Raw genomic sequence first — 20715 nt, forward strand, 5'->3', positions numbered from 1 at the left:
TATCTTGGCTGCATCAATGTCAATGTGCTGATCATACTAAGATACTGTACTATAGGTTTGAAGAAGTTAATACGGGGGGGACTAGGTAAAGGGTATACAGGATCTATCTGTATTACTCCTACAACTGCATGTGAAAATACAGTTATTTCAAAAAGTTTATTTTTTTAAAATAACTATTCTTAGCCTTCCATCTGTTCAAAAGCAGGTGGCAGGCTAGATTTGGCCCACAGGCTGTAGTAGTTTATAGAGTTTAGTGCAAACACCAAGAAACACTGTATGTTCATTCAATGGTGTTTTAAATGTTAAAACTACAGAGTTCCAAACAGAGAGGTCCTAAAATGTGTTTTCAGTCATTTGGTTCTTATAATTGCAATAGTGGTTTTTCTACAGGGACAATGTCCATCCCAATCCTAATTGGGAGGGGATAGGAGCAGTGGGTATGTAACCTCTAGACTTGGAATCTTCAAAATCCTCTTTGTCTTGTTTTAATATCAGCACCATGAGTTCATCTTCTCCAGTTATATGCTTCCATATACTACATCCTGGATTCTCACTATACCATGGAAGCTGGTGTGTGTTTTATTCAAATGTGTTGCAGGCCACAAAATATGACTGTTCTTTGAATAGGAGTTCGGTTTGAATTGTATATATTGGTTTTAACTTTCTTAGCCCTTCCATTCACAATCTGTTTTGGCCACTGTGCAGCAGAAAAACAAATTTTAAACCATATTTAAAACATATATATTCTCATTCACATTAGGAAGTTTATTTTGATCCAAACAGCAGTCATCATTCAGTCATTCAGTATGGTCTCTGCTTCCTTTGCATCGCTATTTAATGTTTCCTTATGTTGGCTTCTGTCTTTTAAAAAATATATCATGATCCTTAGCCATCTGCTTGTATTTAAAAGTGGGACACTAACAATCTCTATGCCCATGGGTGGGCTCAGTGGAATTTTACTAACCTCGAGCTTTACTGCAGGTGAATCCAAATAGATTTCTTTGGGTAGCCCTCAATATTAGTGTCCTTAGGTCTTTTCTCTTGGATCTGTTACATTTCTCAGAGAGGCTGCTTCTACTTTTCTGTCTGAAGGGTATACTCTTCCTTGCCACATTCTGGGGGTCCAGGTGGAAAAAAAAGGTTGAGGATCTCAGCATTCGATATGTATATTACTGGAGCCCATATTTTTAGTACAAGATCTCTTCCTTCAGCTGTACCTGGTGCCTTCAGCCAAGAGACTCTGTTCAACTCTCTCTTGAGAATGAATCACCTGCGTTCTGTCACGGCTGGGGAAAGAATCTGGTAGTTTAACAAGTTCTTAGGCTGACTTTCTACCAATCCTTCTTCTAGCTTTACCTTCACAGTCACTTCCAGAATAACCTGGGTATACCCATTCCTGAGCTTTGCGAGGATCTGCAGTGACAGTCAGGCTGATTTTGAGATGCTCTCACTGCCAACTATAACTCATTGTTCTCAGGTCTGCTAAGGCAGTTACCACTCATCCCTTTGCTTTCCATTTTTCAAAATGGAGCTGCTCTTACCTCTGCTCCCTTTCTCTTCATGCTAGTGATAGGGACAGGAGGCAGAGAAATTCTAGGCAAGAAAGGGCGGGTCCCTGGCAAAAACCCCACCCTCAAGCTGAAAAGCCTGAAACCATGGCCCAAAATGAGAACTTCTATCCCTGTTTTCCCACTCGAATGTTGCCTTTTCGTGAACTACCCATGGCCCCACCCCTCCCCATCCTGTGCCTATAAAGACCCCAGACTCAGCCAGCAGAGAAGTAGCTGGACATCAGGACTACAGCTGGATGTCAGGACTACAGCTGGATGTCAGAGAGAAGCAGCTTGACTTTAGACAGACAGCTTAACAGCATAACTTCAGAGAAGAATCCAGCTGGAGACAGACAGACTTCAGAGGAAGATTACCTTCCCACCCCATTTCGGCTCCCCTTCTCACTGAGAGCCACTTTCATCAGCAATAAAATCCCCCACATTTACCATCCTTCAATTTGCCTATGCAACCTCATTTTTCCTGGACACCGCACAAGAGCTCAGGAGCCATGAGTGCAGAGCACTGTAACATGCCCTCTGGGGCTTTAGGGGTTACAGGTACCCCAACCTAGACACTGCCACAAGGGCCTGCATGGAGTTCTCTCCTGCCAGTGCCGAGGCAGCCAACCAGTTCCAACACTCACACACTCCAGTTCCCACCTCATTTGCTGATGTGCTCCCTCCTGCGAGGAGTTGAGAGCAGCAGGCTGAGTAAATGAGGCACCCCTGTTATGAGTCTTGTGAAGGGGATAGGGAAATATCCTGCTTCACTAGGAATGTATGTCTTTTTTCCTTTTACTTTACTATGGCTTTACCTTTAAGAGGGAGCATGTATTCAACTCACCATCATTAACCAGAAGTCTTTATTCAGCCTGAGCCAACACATAGGAATTGTGGTTGTAAGGGTTTAACATGACACACGAGTTTGTCAGCATCTTTCTTTTTTTTGAGACAAAGTCTCACTCTGTGGCCCAGGCTGGAGTGCAGTGGTGCAGTCTTGGTCCACTGCAGCCTCTGCTTCCTGGGTTCAAGCAATTCTCCTGCCTCAGCCTCCCTGAGTTTGTCATCATTCTTATCCAGTTAAGAGCTGGGACATAGGCTCCTCTCCCATGCCTGCTTCATGCACATGGACTCAAGTTATTCTGATTGTAGCTAGGATTAATTCTTATCATTACTATAGGTAATGACAAAGACTCTAAGGCAGGGGCCAAATCCCAAGCCTAACTTGAAGGAGAAAGTACAAGATATCCTTATTTGGATATGGAATCTTCTTCAAAATCCATTTTCTTCTGTTACTTTGTTTTATTTTTTAACACCAGTATTTGGGGCCTATCTTCTCCAGTTCTAGGATCTCCTAATGCTAGATACTTAATCAGAATCTATCAGGATGCTCCAGGAAGTGGTAGGAGATCTAGCCAGTAAACTCTAAGAAACTTTTCATCTCTAATGTTCTAAAATTCAAATAGGTTTTTTAAGATAGTCTGAAAATCTAACCATGAAATATAGACCTTAATTGCTACATAAATATGGTCTGGGCTCCATGCAGCAAATTTACGTATCAGCAGTAGACTAAATAAGAGCCTCAGGGAGATATTTCCTCAGGGTACAGCAGTGCAGTGGGGCAGATGGACAATGATGGGCAAGAGCAGCTAAGCAGAGCTCCTGGGACCCAGCTCAGGGTGGGTCAGCCCATGTGGTAGGTCTATCCGGAGGACATGTCACCCTGCTTAGGTATAAGCCACTCACAAATCCAGGGGAAGTTAGGATGGGACATAACACAACGTAATGCATTTCCTCACAGGCCATGGCTGACTTGGAAGTTTGCACGAGAGTAACGGGAATTGGAAAGAACTCTTCATATTTATTCAGCTCAACGTTTTGGAAAGTTGACAAATTATCTACGTATGCTTTTATGTATAAAGCAAAGGATTTAGAGCATTATGCTTTTTAAAAGCTTTGCCGATTTGATAGGTAAAATGATATTCTATTGTTACTTGAACAGAAATTTTTGTTTACAGAGTTGTGCGCTTTTTTTTTTTCATGAGCATACTGGTCATTTGCATTTTTCTTTTGTGAATTATCTGCTCTTTCACTTTGTAAAAAATATTTATTGATATTCTCTTTTAGCTCTAGGAAAATGGGGTTAACAAGACAGACAAGTTCTTTTGAATCTCCTGGAGCTCAGGATTTAGAGGAGATAAACATACATCAGGTAATTTTTTTTTTTTTTTTTTTTGAGACAGAGTCTCACACTGTCGCCCAGGCTGTAGTGCAGTGCCATGATAGCTCACTGCAACCTCTGCCTCCCGGGTTCAGGTGATTCACCTGCCTCAGCCTCCCAAGTAGCTGGGATTACAGGAGCACACCACCACATCTGGCTAATTTTTTATATTTTTAGTAGAGACAGGGTTTCACTATGTTGGCCAGACTGGTCTTGAACTCCTGACCTCGTGATCCACCCACCTCGGCCTCCCAAAGTGCTGGGATTACAGGTGTGAGCCACCAAGCCAGGCCAGTAAATAATTTTCGTAAATGTTTCTGAAACTTGAAAAAAAATACATAGCCTCTGTTTTTAGGAACAGTTTAATATGTATGAGTCAGATATATTTTGTCTTCTAAATCCTTATCTTTTATTTACTTGCTCAAATAAAAGATAAGGATTTAGAAGACTCAAAGTCTCCAATTACTAATACATTTCTGTCTATCACTCTTTGTATTTCCTATTTCTGTTAAGATAAATTTGGTCATTTTGTACGTATTCATAATTTCTAGATCTTCATTATAAATTATATACTTTACACCATAAAGTGCCCTTTATCTCTTTTATGCTTTTTGCTCCCAACTTTATTTAATAGTAAGGCTGTAACTACTGCTTCCCGTTTGTTTCCCTGACAATTTCCTGTTCGTAGATACCTGTTTAAAGCTATGAATTTTCATCTGAGCTCTCCTCTAATGGTATTACTTTCTTCTAGATGCATCACTGATATACTTTTGTCCATCTTTTTACTTTCAACTGCTTTGAGTCACTTTAAGGTGTATCTTTTTTACAAGATGTGCATTAGGTTTTCCTTTATATTCCAATTTAAGTCTTTTTTCTTTAAATAAGTATATTCACGCCATTTTCTCAGATTTGATAGCTATGTTTGGTCTTGCTTCTGTCATCATATTTTGCATTACACTATTTCCATCAATGGTTCAAAATAACTTCCAATGTATATATAACTTCCAATATACATAACTTCCAATGTATATAGAAGCTGTATAGCTTGTTTCCTTCACTCGTGTCATGATTTTATAAGCTTTTATTTTGTCTTAGTTGTTCCTAATGGCTACTTTATTATTTTTTTTTCTCATTTTATCAGGAAGGTTTTTCATTTTTCGAATGATCATTATATATTTCCTACAATTTCCTGATTTTTCCTTTTAACTTCAGCATTTATTTTAGATACAGTGAGTACCTATGCAGGTTTGTTACATGGGTATACTGCACCCAAGTAGTGAGCACAGTACCTGGTAAGTTTTTCAGCCTACACACCTCTCCCTCCTTCCCCCCTCTAGTAGCCCCCAGTATCTATTGTTCCCATGTTTACGTCCATGGGTGCTCAACGTTTAGCTCTCACTTATAAGTGACAACATGGGGTATTTGGTTTTCTGTTCCTGCATCAGTTAGGATTATGGCCTCCATCCAGCTCCATCAGTGTTGCTACAAAAGACATTATTTCATTCTTTAGGCTGCATAGTATTCCATGTATCATATTTTCTTTATCCAGTTCACACTGATGGGCATCTAAGTTGATTTCCCATCTTTGCTATTGAGAATAGCATGGCAGTGAACATGTGTGCGTGTGTCTTTTTGGTATAATGTTCTATTTGCCTTTGGGTATATACCCGTAATGGGATGGTGGGTCAAATGTTAACTCTGTTTTAAATTCTTTGAGAAATCTCCTAACTGCTTTCCACAGTGGCTGAACTAATTTACATTCCCACCAATAGTGTATAAGCGTTCCCATTTCTCCATGGCCTCTCCAGAATCTGTTGGTTTTTAACTTTTTAATTGATAAAAATTGTGTATAATTATCATGTATATGTTGTTTTGAAATATGTACACATTGTGGAATGGCTAAATGGAGCTAATTAACATATGCATTACCTCACATAGTTGTCATTTTGTGATGAGAATACTTAAAATCTACTCTTAGTAATTTTCAAGAATACATTAACTGTAGTCACTATGCTGTATTACATGATTTCTTGAACTTATTCCTCCTAACTGAAATTTTGTATTGTTGACCAGTAGCTCTCAAACCCCCTTCCATCCAGCCCCTGCAACTCTTCTATGAATTCGACCTTTTCAGATTACACATATAAGTGAGATCATGCAGTATTTATCTTTCTGTGCCTGGCTTATTTCATTTAACATAAACCCTTCCAGGTTCATCCATATTGTCACAGATGACAGAATTTCCATCCTTTTAAAGGCTGAACAGTATTCCATTGCGTATATACCTTTTTCTTTATCCATTTATCCACTGATGGACACTTAGGTTGGTTCCATATCTTGGCGGTTGTGAATAGTGTTGCAATGAATATAGGAGTACAGATACCTCTTTGACATACTGATTTCATTTCCTTTAACTATGTACCCAGTAGTGAGATTGGTAGATCACATGGTAGTTCTACTTTTAATGTCTTGGGGAACCTCCATATTTTCCATAATGGCTGTACTAATTTACACTCCCACAAGTAGTATGCAAGTGTTCCCTTCTCCACATCCTCTCCAATACTTATTTTTTCGTCATTTTGATAATAGCCATTCTAACAGGTACAAGGGTGATATTGTGGTTTTAATTTGCATTTCCCTGATTAGTGAGGTTGAACGTTTTTTCATATACCTGTTGCTCATTTGTATGTCTTTTGAGAAATGTCTATTCAGGTCTTTTGCTCATTTTCTAATTTGTTTTCTTACTATTGAGTTCCATATATATTTATATATATTTGGGGTTTGGGGTTTTTTCTTATTTAAAAATTTACATGATTATATAGTAGGTGTATATATTTATGGGGTACATGAGATGTTTTGATACAGGCATGCTATGTCAAATAAGCACATCATGGAGCATGGGGTATCCATTCCCCCTCAAGCATTTATCCTTTGAGTTACAATCCAACTACATTCATTATTTTAATATACATTATTGACTATAGTCACCCTATTGTGCTATCAAATAGCAGATCTTATTCATTCCACTTTTTGGGGGGTATCCATTAACCGTCTCCCTGTATATATTTTGGATATTAACCCCCTATCAAATGTATAGTGTGTACTTTTTTTTTAACCATCCTGTAGGATGTCTCTTCACTCTGTTGATTGTTTCCTTGGGTCAGAAGCTTTTTCGTTCGATGTAATCCCATTTGTCTATTTTTGCCTTCGTTGTCTGTGCTTTTGGGTTCATATCCAAAAAAATTATTGCCCAGACCAGCGATACAGAGTTCTCTACCATGTTTTCTTCTAGCACCTTTATTTGTTAATCCGTTATTCCCTTAATTTCTATGTACTGACACCATACCTAAGCAACAATAAAATAATAGCATGCTTCACTTCATACTGCTCCTCCACCAAATAAGCTGGTTATATTATTTCTATTTTTTCTTTCAGTACTTACCTTTACACTTCAAAGTATATTATCAGCTTTAAATAATTTAAAGCCTTAACATTAAAAGAGCAAGAAAGAATACTTATGTCACCTCATGTCTTCTCACTTCCAACTTGTTATAACATTTCTGAAACCATAGTTTGCACAGTTGATTTTATTGTAATCCTATAGCAAATTACTTTACTGTAGCTTCTCCATTTCTCTTGTTTGGACACTATGCTCTTATGGTTTCTCCACAAAATACTCATGAAAAATAGTCCCTAATTTTTCCATGTTTAGAAATGCTTATGTATTGCAGTTATACATGTTAGTTTGATGTGTTCCCCTGCTAAAATGTACTCTATTTAATAAAGACAGGAATATTTTATATTTTTCTCACTGATGTATCTCCCAGTACCAAGAACAGTACCTGGCACATAGTTGTTACACTGAAAATAGTTGTTAAATGAGCAACATATTATACAAAGGAAACATACAAAAGAGCTCTTGGGTTGGTCTTTTTCCCCGAGAACTTTGTAGGCATTGCTCCTCAAGTGCTAAATGGTAGAGAAGGTTGAGGCTAGATTTCCATGCCCACCGCTATTTATTTTTGGTTTTTAGTAATTTGACTCTGACATGCCTAGGTGTGGTTTTCTTCGTTTACCCTACTTAGAGCTTGTTGAATTTCTTGAATCTGTGGGTTATTTTCCATCAAAGTTGAAAACAAAGCCAATTTTTATTAACGTTTTTCATGTGCACTCTTAAAAAATTATATTCTCCATTGGGTAAAAGGATCTAGTTTTATATACCATATCAAGCTTATTCATGTGATTATTCAAATCCTCTATATACTTGCTCCTTTCGTCTGCTCGATCTATCAACGTCTAAAAGTGCTACCTTAAAAACAACTAAAATTGTGATGTATTTCTTCTCGTGGTCCTGTCAATAGTCACTTGCTTTATATATTTTGAAGCTATATTAACATACACATTCATGATCATAATCTTTTTTATTACAGTACTAGTATATGTTGGCCAGGCGCGGTGGCTCACGCCTGTAATCCCAGTACTTTGGGAGGCCGAGGTGGGTGGATCACGAAGTCAGGAGATCGAGACCATCCTGGCTAACACGGTGAAACCCCGTCTCTACTAAAAATACAAAAAAAAAAAAACCAAAAAACAAAAAACAAAAAACTAGCCGGTTGTGGTGGCAGGTGCCTGTAGTCCCAGCTACTCGGGAGGCTGAGGCAGGAGAATGGCGTGAACCCAGGAGGCGGAGCTGGCAGTGAGCCGAGATCACGCCACTGCACTCTAGCCTGGGCGACAGAGCGAGACTCCGTCACAAAAATAAATAAATAAATAAAAATAGAGTACTAGTATATGTCATCCTTTGCCCCCATGGCATGTTCACCTTATATTTCTTTGCTGATGTTAAAACTGTTGCCATCGCTTTTGTTCATATTTGCCTTTTTTCTTTTCACCATTTTGTACATTTTTGCTTTAAATATGTCTTTGTAGACATTGTTACATCTTTTAAAATCCAATCTGGGAGGACTGTGTGAGATAGGGGAATTTCAATGTCTCTGGAGAATTGGGGTGGAGGAAACAGATGGGCAGACCTTTGACAGAATCAGGTGGAGACAGAGAAATTTCAAGGTAGAGGAGTCTGCAAAAGGAGTTCATAATGGGCTTTCTTAATTTATTCTAACCTAAACTTGTTGGTGCCTTTGAAGTTAAGTCTGATCCCAAATGACTTAATATGGTTTCTGAAAAAGCTGGGGTGATCCACGTGTGACCAGTTGTGCCTGTTTCAATTGGAAAGGGAATATTCAAAGGTTGGATGAAAGTTTCCTTGTGGGAAAATTCAAAAGCAGACAACCTTTACGAAACAATGGGGAAGTGAACACAAGGGAAGAAGAGAGACAGACCCTTAACCATGACATTACTGAGCATCCAAATCCTCTCTCAGCTCCACATTCCTTAAGTTGTCACTCAACAGTTCAAGGGACTAAAAGCTTTTTGAAAAGACTGGCTCCTTTCCAAAGAACTGGCAGGCAGGGAGATAATACACATGACAAGACTGAAATATACTGAAGTCAGGGACATTTGCCTTGTCCCTGAAGGGGAAGAAAATACTCAGAAGAGGACTGCCTACTGAAGTACATGATTCATAAGAAAAAATTAGGCCTGATAGAGTAAGAGGTTTGCTGTGTAGAGGCAAACCATATGTGCACAGTTGCTCTGTCCTGATATTTGAAGCATGGAGGAAGGGGGACACGGATCCAGAAGACGTACAAACCCTTCTGCAATTCTAGTACAGATACTCTCAAAAGATTTAGAGGAAGCTATTCATATATCTTCTTGATCCCAAAATTCTGTATCTCATTTCTAATGTTTAAGGAAAAGTCTGTGGCAAATATTGTACAGAACACAGAATTAGACAGTTTCAAATACATTCAAAGGCAGACATCTTTGAAAAATATCCTGTATGGGATATTTTCAAGGCAGAGCTATAGGGAATGTGATAGTAGACTTCCAAAAAAAAAACCTGAGGGCCATAATTTCAAAAGATTTCCTGATTTTTCTACCTCTGACAAGTAATTAATGGTGTGAGACCCTTTTGGGGAAGAGGGAAGGACAATCATCTCTCAAATTTTCCTAGTGACCTACGGCAATGTCTTAACCATCTCCAGTTCACAGACGAGCCTGGCTGCAGGTTCCCTATCTTACCTCATGAAGGACACATGAAGGATGGATGGGTGCATATTTGCTCTGTCCTTGAACTGACCAGGAAAACTTATAGCTGGCGGCCTCAGGACCAATCAAACTGAACTTAACCTTTACAGGTTTAGACTCATGACCAGTTGGTAGCAACCGCTGCATTTATAGAGCTCTGGGAAGATCACAAGGAGATACACAGGCTACCTTGTAGCTTCTATCCTCAGACCTCTTAGACCAGGTGCCGTTGGTTCTCTGAGCTCCAAGTAAATCTATTCATTCACATAGGTATTTTGTTAACTCTATGTTCACAGAATCTCTGGGATACAAGAGCTCTCAGGAGATTCTATGGTCCAACATACCTATACGAGGTGCCTGGCCAATGTCACACTCTGAGTGGCAGACTGGGTCTAGATCCTTCTTCTCTCAGTCTCATACCCTCCATAATGACAATGATAATCACCAAGATTTTCGTTGGCCAGAAAATGAATACACAAACACATCTTGGTATCAGGACTTTTAAAAAAAATACATCACATGACACCTTTTAAATCAATGACAATGGTTTCTATTCTTGTCTCCAACTCGGAAGTTGCTCTTCAAGAAACATTAGGCTTGGTAATGAGGACTCCGAAAGCCAAGAGTCCTAGATTCTATTGCAGGAACCCCAGCATGACTTTCTGTGAAACTCCTAATAAATAATTCAGTATTGCCTTGAAGCCATTGAATAGCTGGAAATAATTTGGAACCTGGTGTCTCAAATCATTACCAAGTACACCCATACGAGAGTACTATTTCCCCTGAGAATTGTTAAAATTCCACCGAGCAAGTCCACAGTAAATTGGCATCTGGTCCCTGCCAGGTGACTCACATCAAAATTGTTCTTTTAAAGGTCCATTTTCAGCCTGCCTTCACCAAACCTGTCTAGTAGTTGCCTTCTGAAGGTCCAGTTCAAACCAACTAGGCCTCCTGATGGACAACAAAGAGGAAAACAGTGGTGAAAATAGAGCCACAAGCACCTAAAGGATCTATTACACTGTGTGTGGCATGTCCATTTGGCCAGTAGAGCCTTGGGAAGCAGGCCTTCATTTATATTCTGAGTTTTTGAACACACTGACGAAAAGGGAATGGCCATTTATGGGGCCTCCATAATGTACTAGGCACAAAGTATGCCATTTTCATATTTCAATATATCCTCCCAACATCCCCTAGAGAGTAAACCTTACTTCACAGATGTGGGGCAAGTGCGGCTCAGGTCATGGGGCCTGAGTAATGTCATTCAGCTAGAAAGTGGCAGAGGTAGAATTCAGATAATGTCGGTTTCCCAAAGATTATATTCTTTTCACATCATATACAAAATCTCCTAAGCAAGAACACTGAAATGTTTTAAGTAAGGAGCCCATGGAAAAGATTATTTCTCATATCGCTACCAGGTGAGGCTCCTCTTTCACTGAGCAACAGACCAGAGGCTGGGTGGAGTTAGTGCCCACAGGGCAGGCCAAACTCACAGCCCATTTGTCTAAAGATGGCATCAAAGGCCGTTCACCATGACCAGGTGAGGGCTGTTCAAATACCCTGGGCAGGCAAGGTTTCTTTAGACCAGGGGAGTAGAAAAAATTATTTATTGAAAGGCAACAGATTTTAATGATGTAGAAGAACATGGACTCTGGAGCCAGGCTGCCTGGGTTTAAAATCCCATCTCCTGTTTTGCTCCAAACAGCCCAAGGAATGTGTGCACATGAGGGTGTCTGGATGTGGGGGCAGTGCAGATGGATGGGCAGGAGCGGCCAGTGAGGTTTGCTGAAGAATGGTGAACGGGGACCTGAGGCATGCTGCATCTATTTTTGTATATGTTTAAAACGTACCGTAACAAAAGCTTAAGAATAAACAAACCAGGGCTCCTCCACTCACTAGAGCTGTGTGACATGGACAGGTTTCCTGGCCTGCCTCAGCTTCTTCATGTGTAAGATTGAGTAATAATCATACCTACCTCATGAGGCTGTGTGAGAAATAAATATATGTAAAATATCAAGCTACTATTGTTTACACAGTAACTATGAGTAACTAAGCCCCAGGCGCTAGATTTGGCTTTACAAATACACTATTTCAACTTAACCCTCCCCACAATCCTATGAGGCAAGATAACCTCTAAGTGGACTCAGAGGGGTTCCAGCAGCAAAATCTGCACCAAAACCCAAGTTTGTTCTAAAAGCCTTATTTTCTACTAGGGCTCACCTTCCTGAAAGTGACTTTACCAGTTCTTTACAGACAGGGAAACTGAGGTTCAGTGGGGTTAAGTAATCCACAATTCTGAGTGGTAGACTGGGAACTAAATGCTGATCAGGTAATTGCAAGACATGCAGATTGGGGTCTTTCTGCTGGAGTGGACAGGCTGTCCTTGCTCCATCCTCACAGCATCTGCCCTGGGAAGGGGACTCATCAGCCGCACAGCAGCCCCTGTGAGGAGCAGGGATGGCCACAGACGCCTTCCTCCACCCTCCAGCCCCTGAATGAGAAAGTCCTTGGGACAGTGGCCTGCAGTCTTTCTCAGACCAGCAAGCACTGAAGTTCATAACAGAACCAAATAAAGGGGAGGAAAACAGAAACCTCAGAGGAACTTGATGCTAGCAGCCTCTGAATTTGGCAAGTATTTTAGCGAATCTCTTACCAGGGCCATTGGCCCTTGAGTGAGCATGAGGAGACACCGAGTCTCTCTGAGACCAGCTCACAGAGCGGGGCCGCAGAGCTCTGTCAGCCTGCCGAGTCCAGGCTCTCAGGCATCAGCCAGAGAAGTCCTTCCTTTCAATAGCTGCTTCGTCTTCCAGAGAGACTCACTCCAAGAGGCCCCAAATCTCCACTAACAGCCTCTGCCATCCATGAGCGAGTCGTGCAGCCACGGGGATTAGGAAAAGCGCTTCTCTCCCCACAAATCTCCATAATCAGCAATGACAGGAAAACAGACATCCTCAGAACAGTAACCATGAATCTGACTTCCAAAAAGAGGCTGCTCCATCAGGAACCAGGACCGCCTGAGCAGTGCTGTTAGAATAAAATGAGGCAACCATTCCAGCCAATTTGCATTGAAAACTCAGCTGGAATGCCAACAATTTGCATCCTTTCAGCTAAGAACAAAACCAAGCCTGACCTTTTACTTCCAGGATCACTCTGTATTGCTGTTTGCACAAACATACCGAGTTGAAGTAGGAAAAACTAACTGGTGTAAAAAGCACCTGTCGTCACAGTCTAATTAGAACTCTCACTTTCTAAAGCAAGCCAATTAATACACCCTTTCTGTCCCTCTCCATCTTAAAATTATCGGTCAAAAAGCATAATTTTACTCAGAAATGATAAGCAGAGGGAGTGCTGGGGAAGGTGGAGAGAGCCACAGGAGCAAGGGAAGGGGAGGGAAGAGGGGCAGACCCGTGGGCAGGGGGAGACCCATAGACAGCACCTCCTTGCAAAACATGATAAGCATCCAGTTTAAGGCTATTATCTCCTTTATTCAAAAAATAAATATTTCACTTTGATTCAACATATTTCAAATCACATTAAGCACAGAGAAGAAATACAGTCCCTTTGGAGATTGTGAACACGTGTTGGAAAGAGGCATGATCCAAACAATGGGAATGAGGTGAGTGTGGATTCCAGCTGTTTCCTGACCCAGAGGTTCCACCCCTCTTCAGGTGGAGCTACTTATCGATTTTTAGGAGAGAAAAAGAAGCGCGCGCGCACACACACACACACACACACACGCGCGCGCGCGCTTTGAAGTCTGAAAGGCACATGAAGTGGACCATAAGGTGTATGGCACATTCACTGATAAAACATCCCCTATTCCCTCCCAAGAAAGCGGAGATACTTTAATCAAGTCAAAGACCAGAGAAGACAGGGTGCTCCTGCTTACAGCTCAGCAACATGAACATCTCTGAATATGAAAGCCATTTTTTGTTTGCGTCCCCCTCCCGCGCCTCCTCTCCCTGCCGATGGGGTCCGCGGCCGGCTGCGGGGCTCACTCGGTGATGGTGGGACGCGTGGCCACGTACACAAACACCACGATCAAGAACACGACCACGGCCAGTGTGGGCAGCACCACTGTAGTGATCTGCTGCCGGGCCTCCTGCATGGCTTGCTTCCGCTCCTTCTTGTCCTTGGAGGTCTCCTTCTTGGGCTTCCCTTTGAGCTGCCGCATCTTTCCTAGAGGATGCTAGGAGGGTGTGTCCAGAGGGATTCCAGGAAGGGCCACACTCCTCTTGCCAAGGCTGGAACCTCCTGTAGAGAGAACAACTGTGATGGTCGAGAATAAACCAAATAGAAGAAAAAATAAATCATAAAGGCAAATACACAACTAGGAAAAATATCTGCAACTTACATGACAAAGGGCTAAGAACAGAGGCCACACCAGGCTCTAAGTTCTCTTGGGATCAGCGCTCTAAGTAGCGGGCACTGGGTCACCGGTGTGCTGTGAGAGGGGCCTCCGCTCCAGCGCCAGCTGGACAAAGCCCTGGGTACCAGACAAATAATACTGTGTTCTGTACATGCCATGAGGTGAAAGGATTGGGAAGCACCAACTACGCCGCCTCCACTCAGAGGAGCGGCTCTCCCTTTCATGGCTCTAGCTATTTGCTTTCCTGCTCTAAGTCCCATGATCTCCCCAGCCCATCTCCAGCATGGAACTGCAGGCAGCCTGCAGTCTCCAGGCACGTAGCCCCCTTCCTGCCCAAGCCAGGCCAGCCTCATTAAGGCTGCAGAGAGCCCACAGGCATCAACTTCTCTCATCTCTTTGTTGGTTCCTTGGCCCATTCATCCAAACCTTCCCAAGCACCCACCGTGTGCCAAGCATTACTCAAGGAGCTGAGGATAGAGATGAAGGACTCAGTTGTGTCCCCACAGAGGTCACTGTCTAGGGGGCATGATGGAGACCCGGGTCACAGTAATAATGAAGGGAGACGGCTGAGCCCACAGTCCTGCCACCCACTCAACCTGGGATTCTCCTGTTAATTCTGTAGCTCACAGAGGTGCCTAACAGGTGAAGTAGAACTTTCAGGGGCCAGAAGAATGAATACAAATGTTTGGATAACTACAGAGGAACATCTCTATAAAAGTCGGCTTCTTAGCTTTAAGCAGATGAAACAGACTTCAGCTGATTTAAATCGAGTTTACTTAAAGGCCTTTGGCATCTCACTGATTCCCAGAAAAGCCAAAGAATCAGGCTCAGAAAATGGGCAGGACATTATGCTGTGCTGCCATAACTGGAGCCCAACTCACACTCCCAGTGTAAGGATGCCAGAGCCTGCATCACCACCGTCAGCACTGGACACGGGCGCTGGAGCAGGAGGTGCCGAGCCACCATGACCACCCCCAAAAACTAGATGTGGCTGCTGGCACAGTCTCCAGATGAACTCGCCACCCCCCAGCATTCTGCATCACCAGCTTCCATGCATGTGTGACTAGCCAAGCCCCAGCCCATATGCCCACAGCCTAGCCTTCCAATTTGTACAGCAGGAAGAGTACTTTTCAAACACAGTGACGGAGTGGGGTTGGGTATCAGGGATATATCAAAGGCAGATGTCCATTACAATATTCTGGGAGAGTAGCATGGAGTGAGGGGTTCTTGGAAGCAGAAGAGCACTGAATACCAATGTTCCTCTAGCAGCTGTATACTGTCTGCCCTGTTTTGTCCCAGGGTAGTGGGTGGCCTGTCATCATCTTGAGGAGGAAGATGACATTTACACCTAAGTGACCGAGGTGGTAGAATGTGGACTCAGAGTTGGGAAAGGTCTTACTGATACCATCCTGTTTTTATGAGGGATACTTAATCTCTTACCATTCCTCTCACTCCACTTAGACCCCAAAACCTTTTTTGTATCATTCAAAATCAGACAGAGTTTCCTAAGGTATGAGATGACAAATATTATTGTGCTAGGATGGCATAATGCCAATCAAAAGCAAACATTAAGGTTCAGCAAATATTAAGGGAAGCGCCATTTGGGTAAATGTATAATTTCCTTCATGAAATAAGGAACAGAGAGAAGAAAAAAAAACACCTACTATTACTTTCTTAAGGCCTGAAAGGTATAGGAACCCCTGGCTTTACCAATTCTCCTTTTCAAGTCTTCCAAAGGACTTCCAGGCAGACTTGCCTTCAAATCCAGGACCAATCACTTACAGGCTAAATGGCTTTGAGCAAGTCACTTAACTCCACTAGGCCTCCATGCCATCATCTGAACAATGAGAACAGCTTGTCTTAAAGGATGACTGTGAGAATCTGGAAAACAAATGCATCTGTACCCAGAGCTCTGCCCGCTCGCAGGGACGCGGTACAGGTGGGCTGAGACATCTCCACCCATACCCGTGGGCGGCCCAGGGACGGGTGCACTGAGCTCCTCTAAGCCTGACTGCAGCCTTGAGTGATGCCCACCTTCGCGGGACCGTGGTGAGGATGGAATAGGAAGCTGTATAACTCAGGGCTTGGCACAGAGCGGGCGGTGAATTCGTGCTAGCTGACATACCAACACCTGGAACACACCCCAACGGCCCTGTGAGTCAGACAGACAGGCTTTATTATCCCCATCACGGAAGGGAGGAAACCAAGGAGCAAAGGGGAAAAATGCCTTGCCAACAGTCACCCAGTTTGTAAATACCCCATGGCTTCTAACAGAGCAATGGACAGCATTCCTATTCAAAGCTGCAAATGGCAGCCTATTCTCTCCGACACGGCCTCAAAAAAATTGTTTAAAAAGAAACAAGCCATTAGCAGCACTCTGATTCGTGGCCATTTCCTTGTGGAGCTAATGGCCTGTCGGAGCCCGCTGCTGTCTCTCCCAAACTCCTCACAGGACTGGCAGGTGGCACCCCAGGCCTAGGGCTAGCCATGCCCTGGCTGGCTGGCTAGCAGTGCTGGGCCTGACTTCCCTCCTGCACTTCATGCTGCTGTCTGCATCCACCCACACAAGTGTAGTTGACATTCAAAGGCCCCAGCCTCCACAACGACCAGTTCTCAACATTTGTAAGATGCATTCAGAAGTTCCTGGAGGCATGGAAAAAAGCCTCAAGCTGCTGGGGCCAGGGCCAGTCTGGTCAGGATTTAAAGGGCAAACATGCCCATCTGAATCCTGGGTACTTCATCAGGCTTCAGGAGGAGCAGCGTCTCTGCTCTCACTCACCTGTGAGCTGGGGCAGCAAGGGAAAGCATCTCTGTGAGCTGGGGCAGCAAGGGAAAGCATCTCTGAGATAACGACTGGGGAGGGGACCCTATGGTGAAAAGGGACCAACCAGGAAAAAAGCTGGGAAGAGCACCAGGCAGAGGGCAGAGTGGCCTGGGCCAGGGAGGGCATGGGCACTGGGGAAGGGCGGACTCAAGAAGTGCATTGAGTGCTCTGCATGTGAGGATGCTTCTTAGACATCGTCATGGAAATAATATCAAGGAGGCAATTGGATAAATGAGTCAGGAGCTGGGTCTGGGCTGAAGATCTGTATTTGGAAGTCATCAACTATTGGATTAAGAGAGATCATGTCCAAGGCAGGCAGAGAAAGGGCCCAGGACTGAGTCCTTTCACCCTGACAGCTAAAGGGCAGGAAGGGGAAGAGCAAGCATGGGGTACTCAGAGAAAAGGAGTGAGGCAAAAGAGAACGTGCTGTCGTGGGGACCAAGACAGTCAAGAAGGTCAACTGTCAGAAGACAGAGGCATTTGTGCCAGAACATAAGCGAACGCACTGCTTCCTTCCTCGGGAATATTTGGCCAGGGAAAAACTGTCAGTGGCACGTGCTCAGTGCAGAGCTGGCTGACACTCTGCTGCAAGCCCCTCTGTCTTCCGGTAGCTTGTGATGACGGGTCTGCATGCCAGCACACCAAACAGCACCAGGGCAGAAAACTGCTTTGAAGTTTTGTGGGAAGAATGTGTGTGGCCAAAATGGTTTTTCTTTCTTTTTCTTTAAATAATAAGCAAAACTAGAGAATGATGTTTGAGGGGTCTAATAGAATGGGAGAAAACCCTGACACTGAAAAAAGAAGAGGTCTCTGTAGGAGCAAGACAAGAAGCTGAATGGACAGACCTGCCTTCGAGAGGCAAAGGACCCTTTGAACTCAACAAGAGGAGGTAGGAAGATGGCACTGGGGGCGAGGGGTGGCTCCGTACTGTGAGGGTTGGGGGACTAAAGGCTTCTGTTTTTTTCAATGAAATAGGAGAAGGTTTCAGCTTAAAGTCTGGGAAGTTGGGAGGCAGACTCAGGGAAAGAGAAATCAAGAAGCAATCACTTTTGGAGGGTGGAAAGGCCACCACAGAGCACTGTCCATGCCCGCCTCCCTCTGGGCTAAGGATCGCCTCACCATGGCTCTGGGCCCAGCGGCTGCACCGGGCGGCCTCCTGGGCCAGGGCTGGCTCAAGCACATCTGCTAGGACCTCTGAAATGTGGGCTTGCCTAAAGGAGAAGCTGGGCCAACTGGCCTCTACTTCAAGAATCTAAGAGACATGAACGGACACTGAAGTTGGACAATCACACAGTTGTAGTCACCAGGGAAGCCAGGTGGGAGAGAGGCCTGGGGGTGGAGGGAGCACTCCAGAGAGGCCACAAGAGAAGCCTCCACACTCTCCTCCTTCTAGTTGAGTCCCCTGTGAGGCCAGCTCTACACAGGTTCCTGTCCTCAGGGTACTCCGACGTGTCTCTGTATGTGATGAACGCCTCTTTCAACTTTGGCTGGTTCCAAGGGGTCTCTGTCCCTTACACTGGAAAGAGCTCTGCCTAAAATGACTGCTCCAGTTTCACAAGGAAGAATCCAAGGCCCTGCCACTGACACAAAAGAAAGGACTGGCAGAGTCAAAGGTCAAACCCACATCTGTGACTCTGAAGCCTGGACAGTCCCCACCTTCCTGGGTGTACCCCACTTATCTTCCCGCCCTTTGCCCACTTTGTGCCCCCATCATGGTTCAGCAGCCCCTTGCAGAGAGAAATAAATGAAGCTCACACGCTCAGCCTGGCTTCTGCCCAGCAAGCAGCTCAGGCAGGATGGAAGCTGCAGCCTCCAGCTTCTCAAATGCCAGTGCCCCACGGCCTCTAGCTTCCCTAACCAGGGAAACGGAAACTTCACAAATGCCTGAGTTCTACTAATTCTAATGAAACTCCACCTGCTATGCTCCTACCCCCCACCAGCACACACCCACGGCAACCGGTCAGCATGGGGACACTCCAAATGGTCCCCAGTATGTGTGGGCAGGAGACCAGAGGCAGAGAGGAGGAAAGCAGGGACGCATTCTTCAGCACAGAACTGTTTGTGATTTTTTTTCTGTGATTAGAACTTTCCCGTCTTTTCCTACTTATGTATATAGATATGCATGTATGCAGACATGCTAACTTCTTATATGCACTTTTCTCCGATTTGGAGATTATAATGTACACAGAGTGTTAGATCCTATTAAGGAATGGTAGGAACACAGGTTTGAAGTCGGGTTTGTGCCTTAGCTCTGCCCCATCTGGTTAAACGATCTTGGACAAGGTACTAAATCTCTCATGTCCCGACTCTCCTCCTCTGTAAAATGGGTAAGAAACCTGTTTTGCAGACATCGAAAAATTAGAAATAATGTATTATCTTAAGTATGCAGTGGATGAACAGGCCATACCAGAGGCTCAATAAATGGTACACAGTAACTTGCTGTCCAGCGAGGTCTGTGCCGTGGAGATGTACATGAATCTGGGAAACACCAGGGAATTCTTTTTTTTTTTTTTTTTTTGCACCATATAACCCATGCATGACAAAATCCCCCAGGTTTTCTCTTTTCCCTGAGGTACCAATTAGCTGTTGGGCAGGTCTGTTCAAAGGTTTGATGCGAGAAGCCTGGTTCAGGCTCTCAGGGGAAGGTCTAAGACAAGGAAGATCACTTTCAACTCTCATCACCCCAGACCTGCTAACCCTGTGCAGCCAATGCAGCAGCCACCGGCCATGTGTTGAACATCTGCAATATGGCTGTGGTCCAAAATCAGCTGTGCTGTGGTATAAAATACACACAAGATTTTGAAGGCTTAGTACCAAAAGAAAGAATGCCAAATAGCTCATTAAAAGTTATTTATGCTGATTATATGTTGAAATAATGTTTTGAATATACTGGGTTAAATAAAATCTATTATTAAAATCGATTTCACCTGTTTTCTTTTCTGTTTTAATGTGGCTACTAGAAAAGTTTTAAATTCCATGAGTAGCTGGCATTATACTTTTACCGGACAGCTTGCCCCATGCAGTCAGGGGCTCACACTGCCCTCCTGTAAGCTTTCCACATCACAGGCTCAGCCCACAAGGCTGAGAACTCCCTAAGCCTTCACAGCCCAGCCCCATTCATTCTTTCCAGCCTCACCACACCCAAATGACCCACTATTACCATCACACCTGAGCCTCCCTGTGGATTCTCACCTCCATGCCTTTGCTGATGGAACATCTATGCTGGAATGCCCTTTTCCCTCGCACTGTCACCTGCCTGTGCAGTCTCTCATCTTTGGACAACCATCACATGTGGCCTTTGCCAGCTCCTCCATGCAGAAGCAACAGCTTCCTCCTCGGTGCTATCTCAGGACTTGGTTTATACCTTTACTGCAGCACTGACTGGCAGCTACTGCCTAGCTGGCTGGGCCTCTGACGTCTCCACTTCTCAGGGACTGCAAATGTGCCTTGCTGGTAATAATATTCTCCTGGGCTGGCATGATGCCTTTTATATAACAGGTGCTCAACAAACATCTGCTGGACTGAATATCAAAGCTGGAATATTTTAAGACAAGCAGTTCATCTTAGGCAACTAACCATTGAGTTAGAATAGAAAATTCTGTAATAA

The 20715-nt window shown here is 43.7% G+C and overlaps 1 protein-coding gene across 6 annotated transcripts in view; it reads right to left on the bottom strand.

Moving 5' to 3' along the window:
• Positions 1–20715, bottom strand: part of SMCO4 (single-pass membrane protein with coiled-coil domains 4) — a 151921-nt gene that overhangs the window by 73440 nt on the left and 57766 nt on the right. For 2 of the 6 annotated variants that reach the window (XM_054662611.2, XM_001137377.7), the window contains one exon: positions 13380–14169. The exons of 1 other annotated variant lie outside the window; for it this stretch is intronic. In XM_054662611.2, the coding sequence (XP_054518586.1) occupies positions 13910–14089 (180 nt within the window). In that variant the 5' untranslated portion in view covers positions 14090–14169 and the 3' untranslated portion in view covers positions 13380–13909. Of the gene's footprint in view, positions 1–13379; positions 14185–14269; positions 14403–20715 lie in introns of those variants that run through there. 3 more of the 6 variants (XM_016921790.4, XM_054662610.2, XM_063784427.1) reach the window with 2 other exon arrangements.

The sequence above is a fragment of the Pan troglodytes genome, chromosome 9, assembly GCF_028858775.2.
Source record: "Pan troglodytes isolate AG18354 chromosome 9, NHGRI_mPanTro3-v2.0_pri, whole genome shotgun sequence".
Taxonomy (NCBI): Eukaryota; Metazoa; Chordata; class Mammalia; order Primates; family Hominidae; genus Pan; species Pan troglodytes.